General features: G+C 38.3%; 1 protein-coding gene across 4 annotated transcripts in view; it reads left to right on the forward strand.

The window, feature by feature from the left end:
• Positions 1-25,006, forward strand: part of ATP7B (ATPase copper transporting beta) — a 143,239-nt gene that overhangs the window by 82,257 nt on the left and 35,976 nt on the right. For all 4 annotated transcript variants that reach the window (XM_007495392.3, XM_056794809.1, XM_056794808.1 and 1 more), the window contains 5 exons: positions 4,145-4,306; positions 16,652-16,728; positions 17,393-17,567; positions 18,955-19,188; positions 19,752-19,843. In XM_007495392.3, the coding sequence (XP_007495454.2) occupies positions 4,145-4,306; positions 16,652-16,728; positions 17,393-17,567; positions 18,955-19,188; positions 19,752-19,843 (740 nt within the window). The remainder of the gene's footprint in view (positions 1-4,144; positions 4,307-16,651; positions 16,729-17,392; positions 17,568-18,954; positions 19,189-19,751; positions 19,844-25,006) is intronic.

Consider the following 25,006-nt stretch of genomic DNA (forward strand, 5'->3'; position numbering starts at 1 on the left):
TATGTTTTATGTTGTTATTTTTGCTATGTTATATTGTTTTGCTAGTGTTAGTGTTACTATTATGTTAATGTTATGCTACTGTTGCATGTAATATACTTATCTCTACTTCAGATTTTTCCTCCTCTTTTCATCATATCTTGCTTAAATAATTCTTCTCCAACTCCATGGTAGTAAATATATTTATGCATGTTTGTGAATATGTGTTATGTTGTTTTGTGTTATAATACGTTAACCAAAATTTTAATTCATTAGTCCATTAATCTTGTGATTCTTTTCATTGCAAATTTCTCAAAGTCTTTAAATTTATAAGGTTTCAGTCTTTTAACAAGGCCCATTAATTTCCTGTATTCTCTTCTTCATCTGCACTGGAAGAGGTTCCATCCAGATGTCCTCTTCCACTGGAATGGTCCTCTCCTTACTGATCTTTCTTACTGCAGACTCAATTTGATTGATGATTCTCACTTTCTACTATTTATTATTCTTCAATTTCTTCTTGTTAAATAATTTGTACATTTTCATTATTTATGCCATGTGCTAATTTTATATGTGAACAATGACACCATGAATCTCTATCCAAAACTTTTACTGAAGATGGGAGATAATAACAATGGTGTAAAGACCTAACCAACTCTCTTGTGTTGTTGATATTTTAGCAAAATTTTTAACAGATACCATATCTCCTGGTTTAAAATTATGGAGAGAATAATCCAATTGACCAGCTTGGATCAATACTCCCATATCATGTAATTCTTTGAGTCATTGTTGTAAAGCACTTAAGTAAGTAGCAAGTTGACAATCTCCACCTAAGAGAGATGTGTAGACTGTCTTACAAGTCTTTGCCTGTAGTGGAGCATATCCAAAGAGCATTTCACAGGATGATACAAGTAAATCTGATCTTGGTCTTGTACATAGGTAAAACAAAGCTATGGGAAGAATATCTGGCCATTTTAGATGAGTTTCAGCACAGATCTTCCCCACCATAGTCTTGAGTTCCATATTTACACTTGACCTGCACTTTGTGGGTGATAAGGAACATGATATTTGGGTGTTATTCCTAGATTCTTATAGACTCTTTTCAGGATATCCTGGGTAAAATGAGATCCCTTCTCAGAGTCTGTGGTAAGTGGTACTCCAAATCTAGGAATAATTTCCTTAATCAATACTTTTACCACAAAGCTAGCTGTATTTGTATTTGATAGAAATGCTTCAGGCCACTTAGTTAATCTGTCTACAATTACCAGACTAAACTTGCATCTTCCAGCTTTTGGCATGCTGATGTAATCAATCTGCAGACTTTCAAATGGACAATATGCTAAAGGTCTACCACCTAAACCTTTCTGTCTGAATGCGCCTTGATTGAATTTTTGGCAAACAGAACAGCTCCTAGAGGTCTTAATTAGCTACAGTACTTATTCCAGGAGCTACCCATTGCCTCTTTACAGAGTCAACTACAGCTTGAGTACCAAAATGATGAGTTTCAGCACAGATCTTCCCCACCATAGTCTTGACTTTTGTGTGGATGTCTTAACACAAATAGGGATAAAAATCTTTTGGTAACAGCAGTTTTCCAGTGTCTGCAACCCATATTCCATGTTCTTTCCTTGCTCCAAACTTCTCCTTCCACTTTTGAATTTCTGAGTCTACATAAGCTTTTTCTAGACCATCAGATTCAATAGTTGACAAATTCATTACATAAACTGGAGCATTACCAGCAGCAAATTTTGCAGATATGTCAGCTCTATGATTTCCTTTAGAGACAATCTTTGCCATAAGTATGACTTCTACAATGGATCACTGCTAGCTATTTAGGTTTTCAGATAGCATCCAACAACTCAGTTATCATTCTACATGAGCTATTGGTTTTCCAGATGCTGTAATAAAACTTCGTTGTTTCCAGATCTATCCTGTAGCATGACAGAAAATGCATAACGAGAGTCTGTATAAATATTTGCACTTTTACCATCAGCTAGAAGACATGCTTGCTTTAAAGCAACCAACTCTGCCCCTTGAGCATTAAGGTTACTAGGTAATGATCCATACCACAGTGTCTCAAATTCTGTGACAACTGCAGCTCCTTTACATCTAATTCCATTAGAAGAACCATCAGTGAATAACACCAAGTCTGGATTTTCAATTGGAGTGTCTTTTGAATCCATCCTAGACCTTGAACAGATCATTACCATCTCTAGCACTCAGATTCCTTATCTATAAATGGGGATGCTGTACTGGTCTAGATAGAGCCTGAATTCCCTCTCTTCTGCCACCCAAAATATGGTTTATATTGACTTGGGTCTGAGTTATACTTGGCATTGTTTTTAAATATTCAGCTAACCATACACTGGCATGCGTGTGTACACACAGATATTTTTCCGTTCAAAAAATTTTATTTAAGTTATGTTGCCCATATTTTGGGGGCAACCTTAATCAGATATGTGTGTATATGTGCATGCATGCACCTGTATGTGACAATCATGACTTGATACATTCTGAAGCAAGTATTTTTGGATTAAATCGGTGCCTAGAAATTATGTGTGTACCTTTATATCTTTATGTATGTGATGCCACATTATATTAGATTGCATTATAGCATATGAATAATTTATGTGTGTATTGGACTTGATGACTGCTGAGGTACCTTCCAACTCTCCAATTCTGTGATTTTGTTATCCAGTGTTTACCTCTGTTACCCAATCTGATCCTTTTAAATGAGGCTTACAGGATTTTTATACAGATGAGATCTTATGGAAGATGAATGTGATCAATCTTGTAGCTAGTTATCAAACCCCACAAAATGTGAGCTATTATGTGTAATAATGAACTCTTGGAGACTGTTGGTTAACTGTTGGTAACAACCAAATGTTGGAGAATGCTGAGTATTAGTACTTGGATGGATGATTCATTGTATGCATGAGACAGCAATGACTTCCTCCTATCCCACAGTTGTGGCACTGAAGGCGACCTTAAAAGATGCCCTAGTTGAGTGATGGCAAACCTTTTAGAGATGGAGTGCTAGGCCCTGCCCTTACCCCCCAGATTGAGTGCCGTGCTCACCTGCCCTCAGAGACCATGTGCCAGGCATGACCCCCCCTTACCCCACATGGGGAGGGAAGAAGCACTCCTGTTGGGCTACTGAATGGGGGTGGGGGTGGGTGAAGTGAGGAATGTCCTCAGCATGCATAGAGAGGGGGAGGGGAGTGGCCCAAGTGCTCTGCTCCCTTCCATCTCTGCTGCCTGTGAGCCACCCACATTCCCCCCTGTGCTCTCCCATTGGCTGCTGGGTAGAGGGGCAAGAGATAGGAAAAAAATATCATCAGGCACAGTGGAGAGGGGGAGAAGAGCAGCTCTTCCTGAGTCTCTCTGTCTTTCTAGTTACAAATATGCCCACAGAGAGCCCTCTGAGTGCCATCATTGGCACCTGTTCCATAGGTTTGCCATCACTGCCCCAGTCTCTCCAGGATAGGGACAGTGTCAGGGACAGTGGCTGAGTCTATGCCTTCTTACTGTATCTCACTGAGGTAGATGAAGAACAGGCATTGTTATACCCAAGTTGCCAGTAAAGAAACAGAGACAAAGAGAGAAAACACTTTCTATAAATTATGCAGAGAATAACTCGGAGCTGGAAGTTGGAATTTAATTATTCTGCCTCCCCATTCTTCTCTCTGTTGCCTAGACAAAGGACTCATAACGTTTGGGGAGAGAGCTACTTTTTATTTATATACATAAAGAGTTTTGAGAAGTAGTGGACAGTGCTGACATGGGGAGCTAACAACCTGAATGGACAGGAGTATTATGGTACAGGGGAAAGGTTGCTAACTGTAGTCAGAAGACTTGAATTCAAATCATGCCTCTGTTTCTTACTACCATCATGACCTTGAATGAGTGACTTACCAACCCTTGACTTCTGTTTGTAAATGAAAAGGATTGGACTAAATAAATCCCAGCATCCTTTCTACCTCTAGATATGTGGTCCAGTGATCCTATAATATACTGGATAGATTACTGGCAACTTAAGAGTTAGTAGGATAGAATATGGTGACAGCAAACTTGAGATGGATGATTGGGTAATGATTTATAGGTTGGGAAGCCTTTGCCTCGATCACACAAGTTCTTTATAAATATCTATTTTATTTTTTCTGCCATGCAGGTCACAGGAATGACCTGTGCTTCATGTGTTCATAACATTGAATCCAGGTTGACCAGAACCAATGGCATTCTTTATGCCTCTGTGGCCCTTTCTACTAGCAAGGCTCATATCAAGTTTGATCCTGAAATTGTGGGTCCTCGGGATATTATAAAAATTATTGAGGTAAGTTATTTTAAAGCAAATTCATAGACATAAATCTTAAATAGTAAGGCATTAGACTGTAGAAAACATATTTACATCTTTGCGTTGATTTTGGAAGAATATTTGAAATATCTGTGAAGCTGAGATTACCTGGCCCATAAACTGATATGATTCCTACTGTCTTAGTATTTTGACTCTTTGGTTTATTCACCAAATGCATATTTGGTGTTTGTTCTGTATACCAGACTATACCAGAAAAGATATCAGATAGAAAAGATGTAGTCTGCACTCAAGGAGCTGTAATCAATATTTGTTCCTTTTGACCAAGAGAATTTTAACTGGAGGAACAAACAGGAAACCATCCACATTAAAGTGATAAAAGCTATCTTGGAGAGTAGAAGGTATAAAACAATGACAAATGATGGGAATGGGGCAGCTAGGTGACAAAGTGGATAGAATACTAGGCCTAGAGTCAGGAGGACCAGAGTTCAAATGTGGCCTCAGATACTTCCTAGCTGTGTGACCCTGGGCAAGGTACTTAATTCACTTTGTTAGCCCTCACCCTTCTGTCTAAGAATTGTTACTAGGACAGGAAGTAAGGATTTAAAAGAAATGGAATGGTTGTGAGGTTTGTACCCCCAAAGAGATCCTAGAAAGAGGAAGAAGACCCATTTGAATGTGAAGTATAAGAAATGATTATGGGAATGGCTTTAGAGAAACCTGAGAGGATTATATGAACCCATGTAAAGTGAGATGTGCAGAACCAGGAAAAAGAGTATGCAGTAATAACACTATTTTAAAGACAAGTAGCTTTGAAAGACTCAAGGGCTTGAATCAACACAAAGAACTAATGATGAAACTTGCTGCCAATCTTTTGATAAAGACGTGATGGATTCAGAATGTAGACTGAGACATGCATATGTAGCCAATGTGGGAATTTGTTTTGCTTAACTCTCTGTATTTATAAAAGGCGATTTTGGGTTTTTTTGTTTTCTCTTGGTGGAGGTGGAATATGGCTTAGGGTGGCAGGAGAGGAGGTGGGAGGAAAAGAAGACAATCTCTATTAGAAAATAAAATGAAATTAAATTTAAAAAGATAGAGAGGGAGGATAGTGAGAGTTAGAGGGAATAATACAGGAGACAATAATCAGGAAGAAGGGGAGAAATAAAACTCTGGCCCAATATATTTATACATAAGTACAGAGTGTGAGTTAAAAAATGAACTAGAACTCAATGCAAAGAAGCTTGTGTAGCCTCATAGTTATTCCAAGATTGCTGATCCATGGCTAGAACATAGCTGTGGAAAGGGGTGTGTGTGTGTGTGTGTGTGTGTGTGTGTGTGTGTGTGTGTGTGTGTGTGTGTGTGTGATATGCAAAGGGAACCATTTTAAGAAATGGCAAGTAGAGCAGCATTGCTATTTATAGGATTTCAGAGACCACCTGATCTTACCCACACTGATAAGTAGATACTTAGGCATTTTGTGAAGAATTTCAGAGATGTGCACCTCACAGTAGAAAAAGTCTTCTCCTCATCCATAGGCTAATCCTCAATAGCTAGGTGGCTCCTGTAAACCTTAAAATTTCTTAGACTTATGAATGTTGGAAATTTCATCATTGGGAAATTTCATACTTGAAAAAATCTCCTACTGATAGTAAGAACTCTGTTGGAATGTGAAACTCCTTGGCATGGGAGGATCGTTCTCCTCCCTACTTAAGACTACTTTAGGACAGAAACCTTTTGCTAAACAATGGAAAGGGCTTTGACCTATGCTTAAGCATAGAACAGGAAGTTCTTTGAGTCATGATTGATTTTAGAATTGATACAATAGAGATACTTGGAATGACAGAACCAGGTCTTGGAAACTACAATCTCCACCCTACTCAGAGTAACAGGATTTAGGAAGGGCTGCAGCAAAGATCAAGATTTAATTATTTGAGAATATGACCTTCAACAGACATGTGCAAAGGGGAGAGACCTCTGGGCGGATCTGGGTTAAGCTAGAGCCACCATTGGCACAGGGGAGACATCGACAGTGATTGGTAGATGTGAGAACTGAGGGGAGGGAACTGAGATTGTTTGCTTAAAGATAGCGGGGTCTGAGGACTGAGGGAGGATGCCCTGAAGGAGGTCTGAGAGGAGAGAGGTCCTGGAGGGAGAGCTCCTGGAGAGGTCTTGAAGGAAGCTGTGGAAGGAGAACTCAGGAGAGCTCCTAGAGAGGTTTTGAAGGAGGCTGTGGAAGGAGAACTAAGGAGGAGTCAGGAGGAGAATTCTCTGGAAACATTTCTTGAAAGGAGGCTCTCTTGAAGGTGGAGCTTGAGGTTGGCATGAGAAGCCTTACCTAGAGAGATCTTGGGTGAGTGATAAAACCAACTGACTGATTTATCTCTTAGGACTGAGGTCTAGGCCTTATTGGCTTGAGGCCCTTCATTCTTATTCCTTTCTTCCTTTCTCTCTTTTTCTATTGATTAATCAGTGTATTATAAATTAAATTTCTCTATAAAACCCAGTTGGCTTGGGCATATTCATAAATTGGGAATATATTCCCTGGCGACCTTCTTATATTTATATAAACCCAAGAAACAGTAGAAAACATATTTCAGTGGTCATAATTGTTATATATATTTCCCTTGCTCCCAAACATTTTAATTATCACAGTTTATGGCTCCCACTCTCTTATCTACAACAATTTAATGCTCAAAAACTATTTTAAATCTAACACTCCATAGATGAATCAGGAAGGAAAACTCCCTTAGGGATTTTTAAGCCTTGTGACTCCAGGTGACTTACTTAACCTGTCTAAGCCTCAGTTTCTCATCTGTAAGTGGGGATAATAATATCACCTACCTCTCACAATCATGAGGATGAAATAATATATTTCTAAAGCATTTTGTAAACCTTAAAGCACTTTATATAAATGCCAGCTCTTATTGTTATTTTTTTTTATTTTAAAATTATTTTATTTGGTCATTTCCAAACATTATTCACTGGAAACAAAGATCATTTTCTTTTCCTCCCCGCCCCCCCTCCCACCACCTTTCCCTCTCCCATAGCCGACGCACGATTCCACTGGTTATCACATGTGTTCTTGACTCGAACCCATTTCCCTGTTGTTCATATTTCCATTAGAGTGTTCATTTAGAGTCTCTCCTCAGTCATATTCCCTCAACCCCTGTAGTCAAACAGTTGCTTTTCATCGGTGTTTTTACTCCCCAGTTTATCCTCTGCTTGTGGATAGTATTTTTTAGATCCCTGCAGATTGTTCAGGGACATTGCATTGCCACTAATGGAGAAGTCCATCACCTTCAATTGTACCACAATGTATCAGTCTCTGTGTACAATGTTTTCCTGATTCTGCTTTCGCTCTGCATCACTTCCTGGAGGTTGTTCCAGTCTCCATGGAATTCCTCTACTTTATTATTCCTTTTAGCACAATAGTATTCCATCACCAACATATACCACAATTTGTTCAGCCATTCCCCAATTGATGGGCATCCCCTCGTTTTCCAATTTTTGGCCACCACAAAGAGTACAGCTATGAATATTCTTGTACAAGTCTTTTTCCTTATTATCTCTTTGGGGTATAAACCCAGCAGTGCTATAGCTGGATCAAAGGGCAGACAGTCTTTTATCACCCTTTGGGCATAGTTCCAAATTGCCCTCCAGAATGGCTGGATCAATTCACAACTCCACCAGCAATGAATTAGTGTCCCCACTTTGCCACATCCCCTCCAGCATTCATTACTTTCCTTTGCTGTCATGTTAGCCAATCTGCTAGGTGTGAGGTGATACCTCAGAGTTGTTTTGATTTGCATCTCTCTGATTATAAGAGATGTAGAGCACTTTTTCATGTGCTTATTAATACTTTTGATTTCTTTGGCTGAGAACTGCCGGTTCATGTCCCTTGCCCATTTATCAATTGGAGAATGGCTTGATTTTTTGTACAATTGATTTAGTTCTTTGTAAATTTGAGTAATTAAACCTTTGTCAGAGGTTTTTATGAAGATTGTTTCCCAATTTGTTGCTACCCTTCTGATTTTGGTTACATTGGTTTTGTTTGTACAAAACCGTTTTAATTTGATGTATTCCAGATTATTTATTTTGCATTTTGTAACTCTTTCTAATTCCTGCTTGGTTTTTTAGTCTTTCCCTTCCCAAAGGTCTGACATGTATGCTATTCTGTGTTCGCCTAATTTTCTTATAGTTTCCTTCTTTATGTTCAAGTCATTCACCCATTTTGAATTTATCTTGGTGTAGGGTGTGAGGTGTTGATCTAATCCTAATCTTTCCCACAGTGTCCTCCAATTTTCTCAGCAGTTTTTATGACATAGTGGATTTTTGTCCCAAAAGCTGGGATCTTTGGGTTTGTCATATACTGTCTTGCTGAGGTCGCTTGCCCCCAGTCTATTCCACTGATCCTCCTTTCTGTCTCTTAGCCAGTACCAAATTGTTTTGATGACCCCTGCTTTATAATATAGTCTGAGATCTGGGACTGCAAGGCCCCCTTCCTTTGTATTTTTTTTTTCATTATTTCCCTGGATATCCTTGATCTTTTGTTCTTCCAAATGAACTTTGTTATGTTTTTTTCTAAATCAGTAAAAAAATTTTTTGGAAGTTCCATGGGTATGGCACTAAATAGATAGATGAGTTTGGGTAGGATGGTCATTTTTATTATATTGGCTCATTCTACCCATGAGCAGTTAATATTCTTCCAATTGTTCAAGTCTAGTTTTAGTTGTGTGGAAAGTGTTTTGTAGTTGTATTCTTGTAGTTCCTGTGTTTGTCTCGGGAGATAGATTCCTAAGTATTTTATTTTGTCTAAGGTAATTTTGAATGGGATTTCTCTTTCTAGTTCTTGCTGCTGAGCTGTGTTGGAATTATATAGAAATGCTGATGACTTATGTGGGTTTATTTTGTATCCTGCAACTTTGCTAAAGTTGTTGATTATTTCGATTAGCTTTTTGGTTGAATCTCTAGGATTCTTTAAGTAGACCATCATGTCATCTGTAAAGAGCAATAATTTGGTCTCCTCCTTGCCTATTTTAATGCCTTCAATTTCTTTTTCTTCTCTAATTGCTACTGCTAGTGTTTCTAATACAATGTCAAATAATAGAGGTGATAATGGGCATCCTTATTTCACTCCTGATCTTAATGGGAATGGATTTAGTTTATCCCCATTGCAAATGATATTAGTTGATGGTTTTAGATATATACTGTTTATTATTTTTAGGAACGACCCTTCTATTCCTATGCTTTCTAGTGTTTTTAGTAGGAATGGGTGTTGTATTTTATCAAAGGTTTTTTCTGCATCTATTGAGATAATCATGTGGTTCTTGTTGGTTTGCTTGTTGATGTGGTCAATTATGTGAATAGTTTTCCTAATATTGAACCAGCCCTGCATCCCTGGTATAAATCCTACTTGATCATGCTGGATGACCCTTCTGATCACTTGCTGGAGTCTTTTTGCTAGTATCCTATTTAAGATTTTTGCATCTATATTCATTAGGGAGATTGGTCTATAATTTTCTTTCTCTGTTTTTGGCCTGCCTGGCTTTGGAATTAGTACCATGTTTGTGTCATAAAAGGAGTTTGGTACAACTCCCTCTTTGCTTATTATGTCAAATAGTTTGTATAGTATTGGAGTTAGCTGTTCTTTGAATGTTTGATAGAATTCACTGGTGAATCCATGAGGCCCTGGGGATTTTTTCTTAGGAAGTTCTTTGATGGCCTGTTGGATTTCTTTTTCTGATATGGGATTATTTAAGAAATCTATTTCTTCTTCTGTTAGTCTAGGCAATTTATATTTTTGTAAATATTCATCCATATCACCTAGGTTGGTATATTTATTGCCATATATTTGGGCAAAGTAGTTTTTAATGATTGCCTTAATTTCCTCTTCATTGGAGGTGAGATCCCCCTTTTCATCCTTGATGCTGTTAATTTGCCTTTCTTCTTTCCTTTTTTTAATTAGATTGACCAGTACTTTGTCTATTTTGTCTGTTTTTTCAAAGTACCAGCTTCTAGTCTTGTTTATTAGCTCAATAGTTCTGTCACTTTTGATTTTATTAATTTCTCCCTTAATTTTTAGGATCTCTAGTTTGGTTTTCTTCTGGGGGTTTTTAATTTGTTCGTTCTTAAGTTTTTTGATTTGCATTTCCAATTCCTTGATCTCTGTCCTCCCTAATTTGTTAATATATGCACTCAGGGATATGAATTTCCCTCTGAGTACTGCTTTGGCTGCATCCCATAAGGTTTGAAAGGATGTCTCACCGTTGTCATTTTCTTCAACGAAATTATTAACTGTTTCTATGATTTCTTCTCTAACTATCCGATTTGGGAGTATCATATTATTTAATTTCCAATTAATTTTTGATTTGGGTCTCCATGTACCCTTACTGATCAATATTTTTATTGCCTTGTGATCTGAAAAGGCTGCATTTATTATTTCTGCTTTTCTGCATTTGAGTGCCATGTTTCTGTGACCTAGTGTATGATCTATTTTTGTGTATGTGCCATGTGGTGCTGAAAAGAAGGTGTATTTATTTTTCTCCATATGTTTATTAACTCTAATTTTTCTAAGATTTCATTCACCTCTTTTACCTCTTTCTTGTTTATTTTTTGGTTTGATTTATCTAAATTTGATAGTGGTTTGTTCAAGTCTCCCACTAATATGGTTTTACTGTCTATTTCCTCCTTCAATTCTCCTAGTTTCTCCATTAAAAATTTGGATGCTATACCATTTGGTGCATACATGTTGATTAGTGATATTTCCTCATTGTCTATACTCCTTTTTAACAGAATATATTTACCTTCCCTATCCCTTTTGATCAGGTCTATTTTTGCTTTGGCTTTGTCAGATATCATGATTGCAACTCCTGCCTTCTTTCTATCAGTTGAGGCCCAAAAGGTCTTACTCTAACCTTTAATTCTAACCTTGTGAGTGTCAACCCGCCTCATATGTGTTTCTTGAAGACAACAAATGGTAGGGTTTTGGGTTCTAATCCAATCTGCTATTTGTCTATGTTTTATGGTTGAGTTCATCCCATTCACATTCAAAGTTATGATTGTCATTTGTGGATTTGCTGGCATTTTGATATCTTCCCCTAGTTCTGACCTTTCTTCTTTAGCTATCTCCTTTTGAACCAGTGATTTACTTTAGGTCAGTCCCCCTAGTTCCCTCCCTTGAGATGCTTCCCTTTCTAGCCTCTCCCTTTTTATGCTCCCTTCCCCTCCCCCCTCTCCTTCCCTCCCTTTTTATACTCCCTCTCCCCTCCCCCTCCTTAATTTTCCTTTCTTTCTTGCCCTAATGGATAAGATAGAATTCAGGATCCCACTGGATCTAGATGTTCTTCCCTCTCAGATTTGATTTCACTGAGAGTAAGGTTTAAGTAATTCCACTTCACGCTCTCTTCCTCTCCTTCTCATATGAGAGTTCTTCCCCTCCCCTTCCCATGTGTATCTTTATATGGGAAAGATTATTCTATTAAGTCCCCCCTATTTCTTGAAGTAAATCTTAGTGTTATCGACGGTTCCCTCCCTCCCTTTTCTTTCTTTGCCCCCACTTTCCCCAAATCTTCTTAATGCCCCAATCTTTCCCTATGCATGTTTCTTCTAACTACTCTTATGATGTATACAATTTTTGAGAGTTACACAAAAAATTTTCCCCACATATTAATATATATAATTTGATGTAAATGTAGTCCTTATAGAAGAGAGTTTGACTTAAAGAAAAAGATAAGATTTATCTCCTTTTCCCTTTCTTTCATATTTACCTTTTCATGTTTCTCTTGCTTTCTGTGCTTGGATATCAAGTTTTCCACTAAGTTCTGGTCTTTTCTTAGCAAATGCTTGGAAATCTTCTATTTTGTTGAATGCCCATACTTTCCCCTGGAAGTATATAGTCAATTTTGCTGGGTAGTTGATTCTTGGTTGGAGACCCAGCTCTCTTGCCTTTCTAAATATCGTGTTCCATGCTCTGAGGTCTCTTAGTGTGTTAGCCATTAAGTCGTGTGTGATCCTTATGGGAGCCCCCTTATATGTGAAGCTCCTCTTCTTGGCTTCTTGTAGGATTTTCTCCTTTTCTTGGAAGCTCTTGAATTTGGCAATTACATTCCTAGGGGGTTGTCTTTTGGGGATTTAGTATAGAGGGTGTTCTATGAACCCTTTCTATTTCTATTTTGCCCCCTTGCTCCAGAACCTGTGGGCAATTTTCTTTTATAATCTCTTGTAGAATAATATTGAGTTTATTGTTTATCTCTGGTTTTTCTGGGAGACTGATAATTCAGAGGTTGTCTCTTCTTCCTCTGTTTTCCAAGTCTATGACCTTTTCAGTGAGATATTTTATGTTTTCTTCTAATTCATTAATTTTTTGGGTTTGCTTTATTGATTCTTGCTATTTTATGATCTCACTTTCTTCGAGTTGCTTAATTCTGGTCGTTAGGGACTGGTTTTGCTTTTTAGCTTTGTCTGCCCTTTTATTGGATGCTTCGAGCTCTTTTTCCAATTGAGCAGTCTTATCTGTCAGACTGCTGATCTCTTTCTCCTATTTTTCTTCCCAGTTTTCCATCTTTTGGATAAGTTCCAATTTGAGATCTTCCAGAGCTTGTTGATAGTTTCCATTTTGGGAGGCATGTTCTTATTTTTTTTTTATTTCATCCTCATTCTCTTCTTTTCCTTGGGTACTTCCACCATAAAAGTTTTCAATAGTTACCTTTTTCCCTTTCTTCCTGGAGGCTTGATTTTGGGCCATGTGAGCCATCCCTTTGGTGGTTTTATTCCCCTTTCCTTTTTGGTCTGGGGTCTGGGTGATATGGGCGGGTTTTCTGTGAATTTAGGTTGCCTCATACTAGTTCTTCCCAGCCTCTGAGGTTTCTTAGAGTGCTGGGCCCCTGATCACAGCCAAACTGCCCAGGTGTTCAGCTCTGCCCAGATAATGAGCGCGTGGTCCACCCCTGGTGTTTAGCTCCTCCCAGATGCTCAGCGCACTCGCCCTGAGTACAGCTCCACAGACTCCCTATGCTCATTGCCGGGTTCTCCCGTGAAACTGCCCTGAGACGTTTTTTCCTGGCAGTCCCCAGATCCCAAGGACCCTGGAGTGCCCCCCCCCCCAGACAGAGATGTTCCCCACTCACTCGCTGTCCCAGTGAGAGCTCTGGTAGCTCGCTCTGGTTTGGTGGGGGAGGTTGGGGGCGGGGGGAGGCGGCTCAGTTCATGTTTCTGTGCAAGCTTTTCCTCCTTCTTCTTATAGTGTGGAAATGTTCAAACCCCAGGTACCTTCGCCTCTATGGTGTACTGGGGAGTACTGGGGAGTCCTTCTGTTCCTCCAAAGGTGATTTTTATGCTCCTTTGATGTAGTCTATTTCGTTCGGTGCCGGGGAGAGGAAGCGTGTGGCGTCTAGATTGTAGCCATGATTACCCAGAAGTCTATTGTTATTATTATTACGTAGAAAGAGAGCTAGTATATTTTTCCCTCAACTTTCCTTTTTCTACTATAAACATCAGCATATCTTTTAAATTCAGCTTTTTGTAATAGTCTACTCATCATCCTTATGGTGAGCGCACCCTTCTCTAGGCATGATCTGAGATACTTTTGAGTCTAGACCCACCAATGTCTTTACTAAATGTGGGAACCAGATCTGGACATACTTCAGTTGTAGTTTGATCAAAGTTGACCAAAGCAAGAGTGGAGACATTGACTCCCTGGTTCTGGACCTTATACAGCCCAAGATCACATTGTAATTGTAGAGACTGTTCTATTAGAAGAATGCTGTTGAGCTTGCAATTCATTAAAGCACCAAGGCTTTCTTTTGTATCCCCAGCACTTAGCATCACACCTGACACATAGTAGGCACATCATAATTATTTGTTGACTGATTTTTCCTCCATCCACACTTGTGCCAGTGACTTTTGTACCCAAGAATAGACTTTTATAGTTACCTCTATTAAAGTTAATCTCAGGCATTATGGCCCATTGTTTTAGCTTGTCAGAATCCCTTTTGGATCCCAGTTTTATTACCCAGTGCAATTCACTTTCACCCTAAGCTTCCTGCCACTTTTCAATATAATAATGTGTCATCTTATAATTTCTTCCTCTTCATTGTATGTTCTATCATAATATCACTTCTGTTTCTTCTCATACTTTAAAACTCCTACTTGTGAATTTATTCACATAAGAATATTTTCAGTATATAAAGCTATTCTTTTGGCCATTGTTCTACCCTATTATTGGCATGTTCCAGTTATGAGATCAAAGGATTTAGAGCTGGAAGAATCCTTAGAAATGATGTAGTTCTCCCTCTTATTTCACAGATAAGAAAATTAAGCCATAGAAAAGCAAAATGGCCTGTCCAGGGTCATACAGGTTACCTGTAACACTGCCAGAATTCAAATCTGGGTGTTTTGACTCTTCCATGGTCCATAGTAGAGAACAGTAGTGATAACCTGTGTAGTTTTTAAAAAATTGATGAGGAAACCAAAGAGGATTAATTTGCAATAAAACCTTTAGAAAACAGAATAAAGTTTCAGCTTAGTGGTAACCATGACCTTAAAATCTCTTATGAAATGCAACATCTTCATGCATGTTTAGCAGTTTGTTCTTAACTTTCTTTTCAGTAAAATAAGAGTGACTTTTCCACTATTAAAAAACAAACAAAAAAAGAAACACCTTATGCTGCATAGCCTTGGCAGACTGTTTGGATTCAATAAATCTTTTTTTTTTTTTTTAAACCCTTACCTTCTGTCTTAGAAGGCATAAGGTAGGAAATGTCTGAGGCCAGAATTGAACCCAGGACCTTCCATCTCTAGGCCTGATTCTCAGTCCACTGAGCTAACCAGATGCCCTCAAATTCAATAAATCTTGAAGGATACTAACAAGAAGGAATAAAAGAATGATATAAAGGATCAAAAGTCAAAATCTTAAGGATAGGAAGAATCTCTAGAAGGCAGTGAATGAGCATAGCCTTTAAAGCCTCACAGTATTTTATATTCTTTACTTACTATCTTCATTTGGTCTCACTTCCATCAGAGACTGGGGCTGCATCATCCTTGTTCTGAGAAATCTCACCCACTCTCTGCCCTAGACCTTCTTTATTGCAATTTATGGGTCTTTCTTTAGGACCACAATGTAGTAATTAGTCATACGCGGCCCTGTTTCCCAACATTCTCAGATGTCCTCATCTCTTTCAAACCTCTTCTTCCAACTCTATTTGATTTTTATTGTTAAAGACCTACCATGAGTTTTCCAGGATCTTTGCCCACATGGGGTCAGCTATCTTGTTTCCTAGCAGTTTTTTCCCATGGTCATTGTAAAGAGAGAATTAAAAGTCATTAGACAACTAGGAGTGAGGAATGAAGAGTGCGAATGTGTGCTTAGAAAAATAGATAGATAAATATGAATGAGTAGAAGATTGGGGGGTGGTTTAGTGATGAAATTCTTTTGAGTATCCTCTTAAATCATCCTATAGTCTAGTGGAATGATTCCTTTACTTAGCATTGGGAAATCTGTGTTCTTATCTTCTAACATAGCATTTCTTAAACTTTTTAATCTTGGGGACCCCCTTTACATTCTTAAAAGTTATTGAGGACCCTCTTTACCTCCCAAAGAACCTTTTATGTAGCTTATGTCTATAATTATTACTAAATATTTTATCAAAAATTGACATTAAGAACAGTGTAGAAGAATCTCAGGGACCTCCAAGGGTCCCTAGACCACACTTTGAGAACTGCTGCTCTAATACTAACTATATGTATGACTTTGAGCAAGTTTTTAACCTTTATCACACTGTTTTATAATCTGAAAAGCAGGGATTATGATATTTTCACTATCTCACGGTGTTATGAGATAACCTACATGATTATTTTACTTATCAATAATAGAAGGAGGAGTAAGTTACCTTTGCGAATTTGGACATATCCCAAGTCCCTTTAGCTCTGAGTTCTGCAGAGTGCAAGAGCTGGACTCAATCTCATGGGGCCTTCTAGCTCTGAAGACCTCTGAATCTTGGATTCCTGTACAAGATGACTTTGCTATATATTGTCTCTGTATCATGATGGTGAGGCATCACTATCTTTATGAATGGAAGACATTCTATAAAGCATCACACATGCTAGATCCAGAATGGATTCTTCATGTGTGTGTGTGTGTGTGTGTGTGTGTGTGTGTATGGGGTGAGCGAGGCAGTTGGAATTTGTACATATTTTTTGTATAAGGAGAAATGAGAGCTTACAAGCCACTGCTAATGGACCAAAAAGGTGGGAGTGTCTCATAAACTCATTACATTGTTCATGAAAAACTTCTTCAAGTGTATTCTTTTTCATTTACTGAATATTCTCCTTTTTTTCTTTTTCTTTTTCTTTTTTTTTTAAAACAAGGGAATTGGCTTTCATGCTTCTTTGGCTCAGAGAAATCCCAATGCTCATCATTTGGATCACAAGATGGAAATAAAACAGTAGGTAGAACAGTTAAAAATAACCCAAAGCTCTTGGATAAGTGTCTTACTGTCCTTAACCTGGATTCTTTGGCTTATTCTGGTACATGTTTGTTTATGTAACCATTGCTGCTGGTATCCAGTGTTTCATGCAATCTTGGATTAACGGCTTTGCATCTCTTAGTTGTAACACCCCTGAGTTTAATTTGGGAGGGATCTTAGACCTTGAAAACTTTTCAAATTGGTACTTTATTTAAATGGGAGTTGAGATTAAGGCCTGACAAGAGGCTTCATGATATAGCAGAAAGAATGCTACGTTTGTAGCCAAGAGATCTGGGTTCTAATCCCTCCTCTACAATTTATTATATGAACACTTTGCCTTTTTGTATCTTAAGTTTACCTTATCTCTAAAATGGGCACATCTTATTCCTTACCTGCCTTTAGGCAGGACACTGGATCTGATGGTCCCTGAGGGCCCATCTAACTCTATGGAAAACTTAGAGTGCTAAATATGCCCCCAATGGACTGATGTCCAAGAGGAAGAGCCATTGGCTTTTCCCCTCTGGCAAAACCCCTGACACCAGTGATTCAGGTGTGACTCAAACCCCATCAGCAGGAGAACAGAGCACTAATCCAAATGGGAATTGTGTCTTACATGACGTGGTTGCTGCCCTTTCCTTTCTAGATGGAAGAAGTCTTTCCTGTGCAGTCTGGTATTTGGCATCCCTGTCTTGTGTTTGATGATATACATGTTAATACCTAGTAGCCAGCCTCATGAGTCCATGGTATTGGAGCATAACCTCATCCCTGGATTATCCATCTTAAATCTCATCTTCTTTGTCCTATGTACTTTTGTCCAGGTGTGTATAAAAAAGAAAAGAAAAGCTTTCCTGCTCTGCTGCTGCTTGGGTGAATGTGTGTGCTCTGGTCCCATGCCAAATGAGGTCCCATGTTTAGAGTTACATGGAGGCACTTGATTTCTGCTCCATAGCCCAGCAGTGATGCTGCAATGATGGATGGTACCTTTACTGACCTGACCTTACACTGACCTGCATGGGCTTTGCTCCTTGATGTGGAGGAGTGTGGAGGAGCTGCCCATGTGTGGATCACTTCATGTTGATGTTCTCTTCTCTCCTGGGACCAGCAGTAATTCCCTTCATGACTGTGTGACATGTTCTGTGCTTTGGCAGGAGCATCCTGCTTTCTATCTGACTGAAATGATCATTCTTATCCTCATCATATGAGCATATCCAGGCTTTCCTTTTCCTCCTGAAACAGTGCTGAACCTGGAACCAGGGAATATTTGCTTGAATCACAGCTCTAACACTTACTAGCAATGTGCACTGGATAAATTATTCAGCCTTTCTGGGTCTCATGTTTCTCAGAAATAACATAACATAATCCAACCGGATTAGAAAAGTAGCCACTTGGTGGAACACTGTAGAATTTCAAAGCTGAAAAGGACCATGAAGGTCCTCTAATCCAGTCACCATATTTTACATATGAGAAACCCACAACTTGGAGTGAACATATGCTCAAGGTTATACAATGAGGTGAGGCAGTCTTTAAAAAATACTCATAATTTTTAAGGAATTTAAAATGTAATGTATTTGGCTTTATGATAGAAAACTAAGGGAGTATCTTCTTGGGGTAGGAAATGGGCAATTGATGAACTACATTCGGGGAAAGCAGCTACTTTTCAGGGACTTTAGCCCTCTTGGTTTTGCTATGGAGCCTTAGTTTATAATCAGGGACTTCCTTTTAATCACAGATCAGTAACCCCAGAAGTGCCATCAAATATGTGTCATTTAATCACATATCATTAACCACACATATGTCTTCTAATGTCATTTAATCACATTCCATTAACCACATGTGTGTCTTCTCAACTGTGTTATAAGTTCTGTGAGTGAAGAGTTCACATTTAAATTGTTAACCTCCCTCAGTTCTGAACATAGTGCTTTGTAAGTAAATGATTGACATCCTAACTGAGCCTCCCTGGGTCTTTAAAGGCCATTCTTAACAACTCCTCAATGCACAGTTAGCCTTTAGTCTTAGAATTCACTTTTAGTATATGTGCTGTCAGAGTGAGTGCTAGAATTCCTTTTTAAAACTCATCTGTTAAAATGAAAACAAAGAGTTTTGTGAAAGCCAAGGTCATGTGTTCTTGGTGGGGGTGGGGGGTGGAGGGGGTTTTGGCTTCCTTTCCATCAGTGACCTCCAGTCTTTCCTTGTGTCTCCCCTCAGTTCCTAGGTGGCTGGTATTTCTATGTCCAGGCCTATAAATCATTGAAACACAAGACAGCCAACATGGATGTGCTCATTGTATTGGCCACGAGCATCGCTTACGTCTACTCTCTTGTGATTCTGGTAGTGGCCATTGCTGAGAAGGCAGAGAAGAGTCCCGTCACATTCTTTGATACGCCTCCCATGCTCTTTGTGTTCATCGCGCTGGGGAGGTGGTTGGAGCATGTGGCAAAGGTAAGAAGCGTGAGGAAAATGGGTCGTTTGCAGATCTTTGCATTGCTTGACCTGTATTCAGATAACGCTTACTTTAGTTTTGAAATAGTCAACATAAATTAAATTCCTATGTTAACAGCACATGCTCATTTTGCAGGTACTTAACACACACAAACACATACATACATATGAAATCACCTCTACAACTTGGTGGGACGCCACCCTGAAAGAAATTAGATTGAACCTAAAATAAAATGGGAAACAGATGGTCAAGAATTTTAAAAAATATATAGGTTCACTGCTGAAGTATTTGTACTGAATTATTTCTGCTTACTGTTGATGTAGCTATCAAGCCCATGAGGTGCCACTGTGGGTGGGTGGGTGGGTGGGTGGGAGGGGCAGCAGTATATTATTCAAGTAGAAAGAATTCTGAGTCCATTTGCAACCTGTGCTAAATGACAACAATTTTCTTCAGGAAAAGCAAAGTTGTTATCAAGCTATTACTCCTAACACAGGATTGGAGGGGAGAGTCAGCATGGAGCTGTGTCTTTTAAATGTTTCTCTGGGATCTCTTTTTCTCTTAGAGTAAAACGTCTGAAGCTCTTGCGAAACTAATGTCTCTTCAAGCCACAGAAGCTACTGTTGTGACATTGGGTGAGGACAATCTAATCATCAGGTGACTGCACCAAAGACTCTTTCACAGACTGGGGTTTATATCAGTCACTCAAGCTTCTCTACACTTTAATCAAGGGGTTCTTAATCTGGGGCTCATGAGCTTTTTATTCATTCATTTGTTTGGTTGTTACATTAAAGTTCCCAGGTATCTTTCTCTTCTTCCTGCACTCGAGAAGGCATCCATCTTTGATAAAAAGAAAAAAAATGTACATATATAATTATGTCATGTGTAAACCTTAAAATTTCTTAGACTTAAAAATGTTGGAAATTTCACCATTGGAAAATTTCATACTTGAAAAATTTCCTACTGATAGTCTATTGGAATGTGAACCCCCCTTTTGGCATGGGAGGGTCCTTCTCTTCCCTACTTAAGATTACTTTAGGACAGAAACCTTTTGCTGAACAATGGAAAGGGCTTTGACCTATGCTTAAGCATAGAACAGGAAGTTCTTTGAGTCATGATTGATTTTAGAATTGATACAATAGAGATACTTGGAATGACAGAACCAGGTCTTGGAACTTCCAATCTCCACCCTGCTCAGGGTAACAGGATTTAGGAAGGGCTGCAGCAAAGGATCAAGATTTAATTATTTGAGCATATGACCTTCAACAGACATGTGCAAAGCCACAGACCTCTGCGGTCCTGGGTTAATCTAGAGCCACCATTGGCACAGAGAAGACATGGACAGTGATTGGTAGATGTGAGAACTGAGGGGAGGGAACTTGGATGGTTTCCTTAAAGATAGCGGGGTCTGAGGACTGAAGGTTGTTTGGAGAGGTTTTGCTCTGAGAGGTTGTGCTCTGAGAAGCTTGCTCTGAAGGAAGCTGGAGGTGGAGGCCCCTGAGACTGTTTCTCCATTTTGGTCACGTGAGTGATAGGGACTGATCTCTTTTCTTTGCCTCAACTATCTAAGGGCTTGGGCCTTTTGGCCCAGCCAAAACAGAGGGGGTATTTAAGCCCTATTCCCTTCTCTCCCCTTTTCTCTCTCTCTCTCTCTTTCTCTCTCTCTCTCTCTCTCTCTCTCTCTCTCTAATACCTTTCTTCCTCCTGTTTGTAATTAAAAACTCCATAAAAGGTTGACTGCTGACTTGAGTTTTCATTTAGGAATTACATAGCTGAATTCCTTGGTGACCTTAAATTAATATATATCAGTCTTTTAAAGTGATTTCCTTGTCACACATGCATATTTCTATTCATCAATTCTTTCTCTGGAGGTGGACTTTCATAGTTATTCATCAGACAATATTTCTGTTTCTGTATATGGTGTTCACTTGGTTCTGCTCATTTTGTTCTCCATAATTCCATTTAGGTCTTTACATGTTTTTTTTTTAATTAATCTTCTTGACATTTCTTACTATGGAGAAGTCATCACAATCAGATCCAACCTGTTTAATTATTCCCCAATTGATGGCCATCCCTTCAATTTCCAGTTCTTTGCCACCACAAAGAAAACTATTATAAATATTTTAGAACATACAGGTTCCTTTCCTTTTTCCCTAATCACTCTAGGAAACAGCCCTAATAGGTGGGTCTTATGAACTTATCTTAAAAAAATATTTTGATACCTATATTTCAGAATAAATCAGTTTCCTTTGTAATGTTCTCTAGGCTATTTATGCATTTAAAAACCTTCTTCTAATAAGTTTCATACCTAAACTTCAATCTCACCACTATCTTGTGCTATACAACTCTCTAGTCACTTCAAGTTTTACAAAAGTTTTTTGTCACTTGCTGATCAGTGATGGAAAGTGTTGCATTTTTAAATTCAGGACTTAAGATCATCCCCAAAACCAAGTTTTGGTGCTTAAGCGATAGTTGAGGAGACCCTGGTGGCTGAGCTAGAGGACCTTCTCTATAGATCCATTGGTCTGAGAAAAGGATCATCCAGAACCTGCCATACATGATGCATAGTAATAGAATGTCCCAACTTGTTAAAATTAAGCTAAATCACTAAAATGAATTCTTATATAAATTTCACAAAACTAAAGAAGTGTAAAAATGTAAATAATTAATCTTTTGATTGATATGTTTTATAGTTTATAGAATTTCTACCTCTGAAGTTACTAAAGTTTAAACCTGAACTAGGTCTTCGGGGTGTTAGGATAGGATTTTGGATAAGGGAAACACAAGAGGAAAAAACATATACAAATCTACTTTATGTTTTGGAAGGGAAAGGAATAAGGGCTTAAGGATTTACTTATGCTTATTCTTATTTAAAAAACTAACTATGCTAACTAGGTTACTAAATTAAAACTTAACCAAGTTCCCAAATCTTACTCAGCAGGAGTCCCAAAAAACAGTTAGAGCCAGGATCTCTTGTTGTTAGATGTCCAAGCAAGTCCTGATGTCCAAGTAAGACTGAATGCTGCCAGGAGCTAGATACAGGAACCCTTCCTCAGTTCAACACAGGGAAATCTTCAGACCTACCTCTTGACTTCCTCAGGAGACCAGAAGAAAAAGTCTGTTGGGGCAAGACGGAGTCTTCCCAGATCCTCCAGCTCAGGCTCCCAGGTGACCCTTGGTCACATGCCACTGTCAATCATACCTAGGTTTGCCCTTTTCAGTTCTTGCACAGTTTTGCAAATTGCAAGCCGTTCCATCCTTTATCACAGGGAACCTCTTGTGTATTTGCCACAAGAAAATGTAAACTCTTCAAAAGTAAAGATTATTTTGTTTTGTACTCCTGGCACATAGCACTGAGTGTTGTACCCAGCAGACATTTAACGAACACTTAGTGATCATTTTATAAATATCTGCTCTACTCTAATCATTTTATAGATTAGAAAACTTTGGATCTTTTTAAAAAAATTAAACTCTTACCTTCTATCTTATCATTTCTAAGATAGAAAGGGCTAGGCAGTTGCAGTTATGACTTGCCCAGCTAGGAAGTCTCTGAGACCAGATATGAACCAAGTCCTTCCAACTCCAGGCCAGGCACTCTATCCACTGTGCTACTTAGGTGCCCCAACTTTGGATCTTAGAGGTATATTTCCCATGGTTATTTGGATAGTAAATAGTAAACCTAGGCCTTCCAACCTCTAATTCTGTGCTCTGTCCGCTACACTTATTTGATCTGAGCAGCTAAGATGTGCCAATATAGCTAGGTCTCAATTAGAGAGAATAATGAATTCCCTAAAGTGGCTGTATATTTCCTTTTGGCGCAAACCAGTTACCATATATACATTATAATACTTCAAATAAGTCAAATTGAAATTTGCAAGATAACTTGGGGATTCATTATTCACACTAATTAGGGCCTAGCTTTAAAAAGTCAATTGGACTATATATAGTGTCATTGATGACATGTGTAATATGTAGTTTATAACAGATATATAATACATAATTAACAATATATATAGTATATAGTGTCAAATAAGTTTCACAAGGGTACTAGCAGGTTAGAGGGCAAGTCACTTAACTTCTGTCTGCCTAAGTCTCCTCATCTATAAAATGGGGATAATAATAATACCACTTCTTACTTGCTGATATATATAAATTGCCTTAATCCTTTAACAGGCCAGATTCACTTCTTTAAAAAATGGTGTCCTCCTTTTAAAGACTAACTGTCTGTTTTTTTTTTAATATAAAAATCAATCAGTAAACATTTATTAAGTGTCTAATATATGACAGGCTCTAACTTTGCATGCTAAAACCAAAAAAAAAAAAAGAAAGAAGTTTCTATTCCATAGTAATGGTAGTATTGAGAACTAAACATATAACTCTAGATATGATCTGGCCAGGACAGAGCACAACAGAACTGTCATCTCCTTTGTTCTGTACAGTTTTTCTGTTAATACCATATAAGCTTGCATGTTATTCAGTTTACTCAAATTGAGTTTCTAGGCCACTAATCCCCAGATCTTTGGCATATCACTGCTATTTAGTCATCCCTCCTTCACCCTGTGCTTGTACAGATGACTTTTTTAAAAAAAACTAAACTGTAGTTTTATATTATTTCTATGTCTGAATTATCTGTAGTTTTATAAATATGGGCATTTCCCTGGTGCATATTGCAAACCCTCTATAAGTAGATGATTAATTCTAAAGCTTGCTATGTTTTAAAAAAATCATTACTCCAGAGCCAATTATGTGATGAACTTCTACAAATTTATCTAGGCTGGTTCTAAGATAACAAATGTGTGCTCCATCACCAGACCGGTACTTGAAGTCTTTTAGCTTATGCTCTGTTGGAATGGTCTTTGAGAACCTAGGGTTACTTTGTGTTATGATGAGACATCAAGATGACTAGTGGACTTCACAATTATCCCAGTCAATTTCAACTTGAGTAACTTTGGGCCATCATTATATCATTTTTTGGATCCTTATCTGTTTGTGATTAGAAAATTATAGTATTTGCAACCAGTAGGGTCCATCTGTGATCATCTAGTCTAATTGTAAAGATGAGAAAACCATGAAGTATGGAGAGATGTAGAAACTTGCCTAAACTTATGGAAATGGTAGGTAGCAGAACTAGGATTAGAATCCAGGGCCTCTGACTCTTAATCCAGTGGGTTTTTTTCATATTATACAATATTTCTTCCTTTTGATTTCATTAACCAGCTTGGGTGCATTAAAAAATACTCAAGTAGTCCTATCCACTCTTCTTTTCTTGTTTATTCCAGATCCAACTCCTCCTTTGAGGTACCTGTCCAAATAGCTTTATATAGAGTAGGCATTTAATAAATATGTGTCGAAGTAGGCTTCAGACTGGAAAACACACTTCAGTGCAGCAAACATGTAATAAATAAATACCTATTACCTGTAATTGTACTTGCCGTCCATGACTGCAGGAACCTCTTTGTTTCATAGTATCTGACATTTTATAAGTGCTATAGAATGTTGGAAGATAATGAAAATGGGAATAAGACTTTGAGGCATTCTATTCCACCCTCTCCCTGCCTCCTTTAGAAATAATCACTGTAATGGATTCAGAATGCAACATAAAACAACAGAAAATGGGTTTATACTCTGTCATTAGAGTTTGTATAGAACAAAGCCCGTTTCCCCCTCCAGGTGCTTATGTACTTTGCCACTATACAGGCAGCTGGTTATATTCTAAGAGTAGCAAGAATAAAAAAGGTTTTGATTGAGTCACTATTATACATTAGACCTTGGAAATGTCTAGCATATGCTTTTCCAGAATCAATGTAATAAAAACTCTTT

The sequence above is a fragment of the Monodelphis domestica genome, chromosome 4 (genome assembly GCF_027887165.1).
Source record: "Monodelphis domestica isolate mMonDom1 chromosome 4, mMonDom1.pri, whole genome shotgun sequence".
NCBI lineage: Eukaryota > Metazoa > Chordata > Mammalia > Didelphimorphia > Didelphidae > Monodelphis > Monodelphis domestica.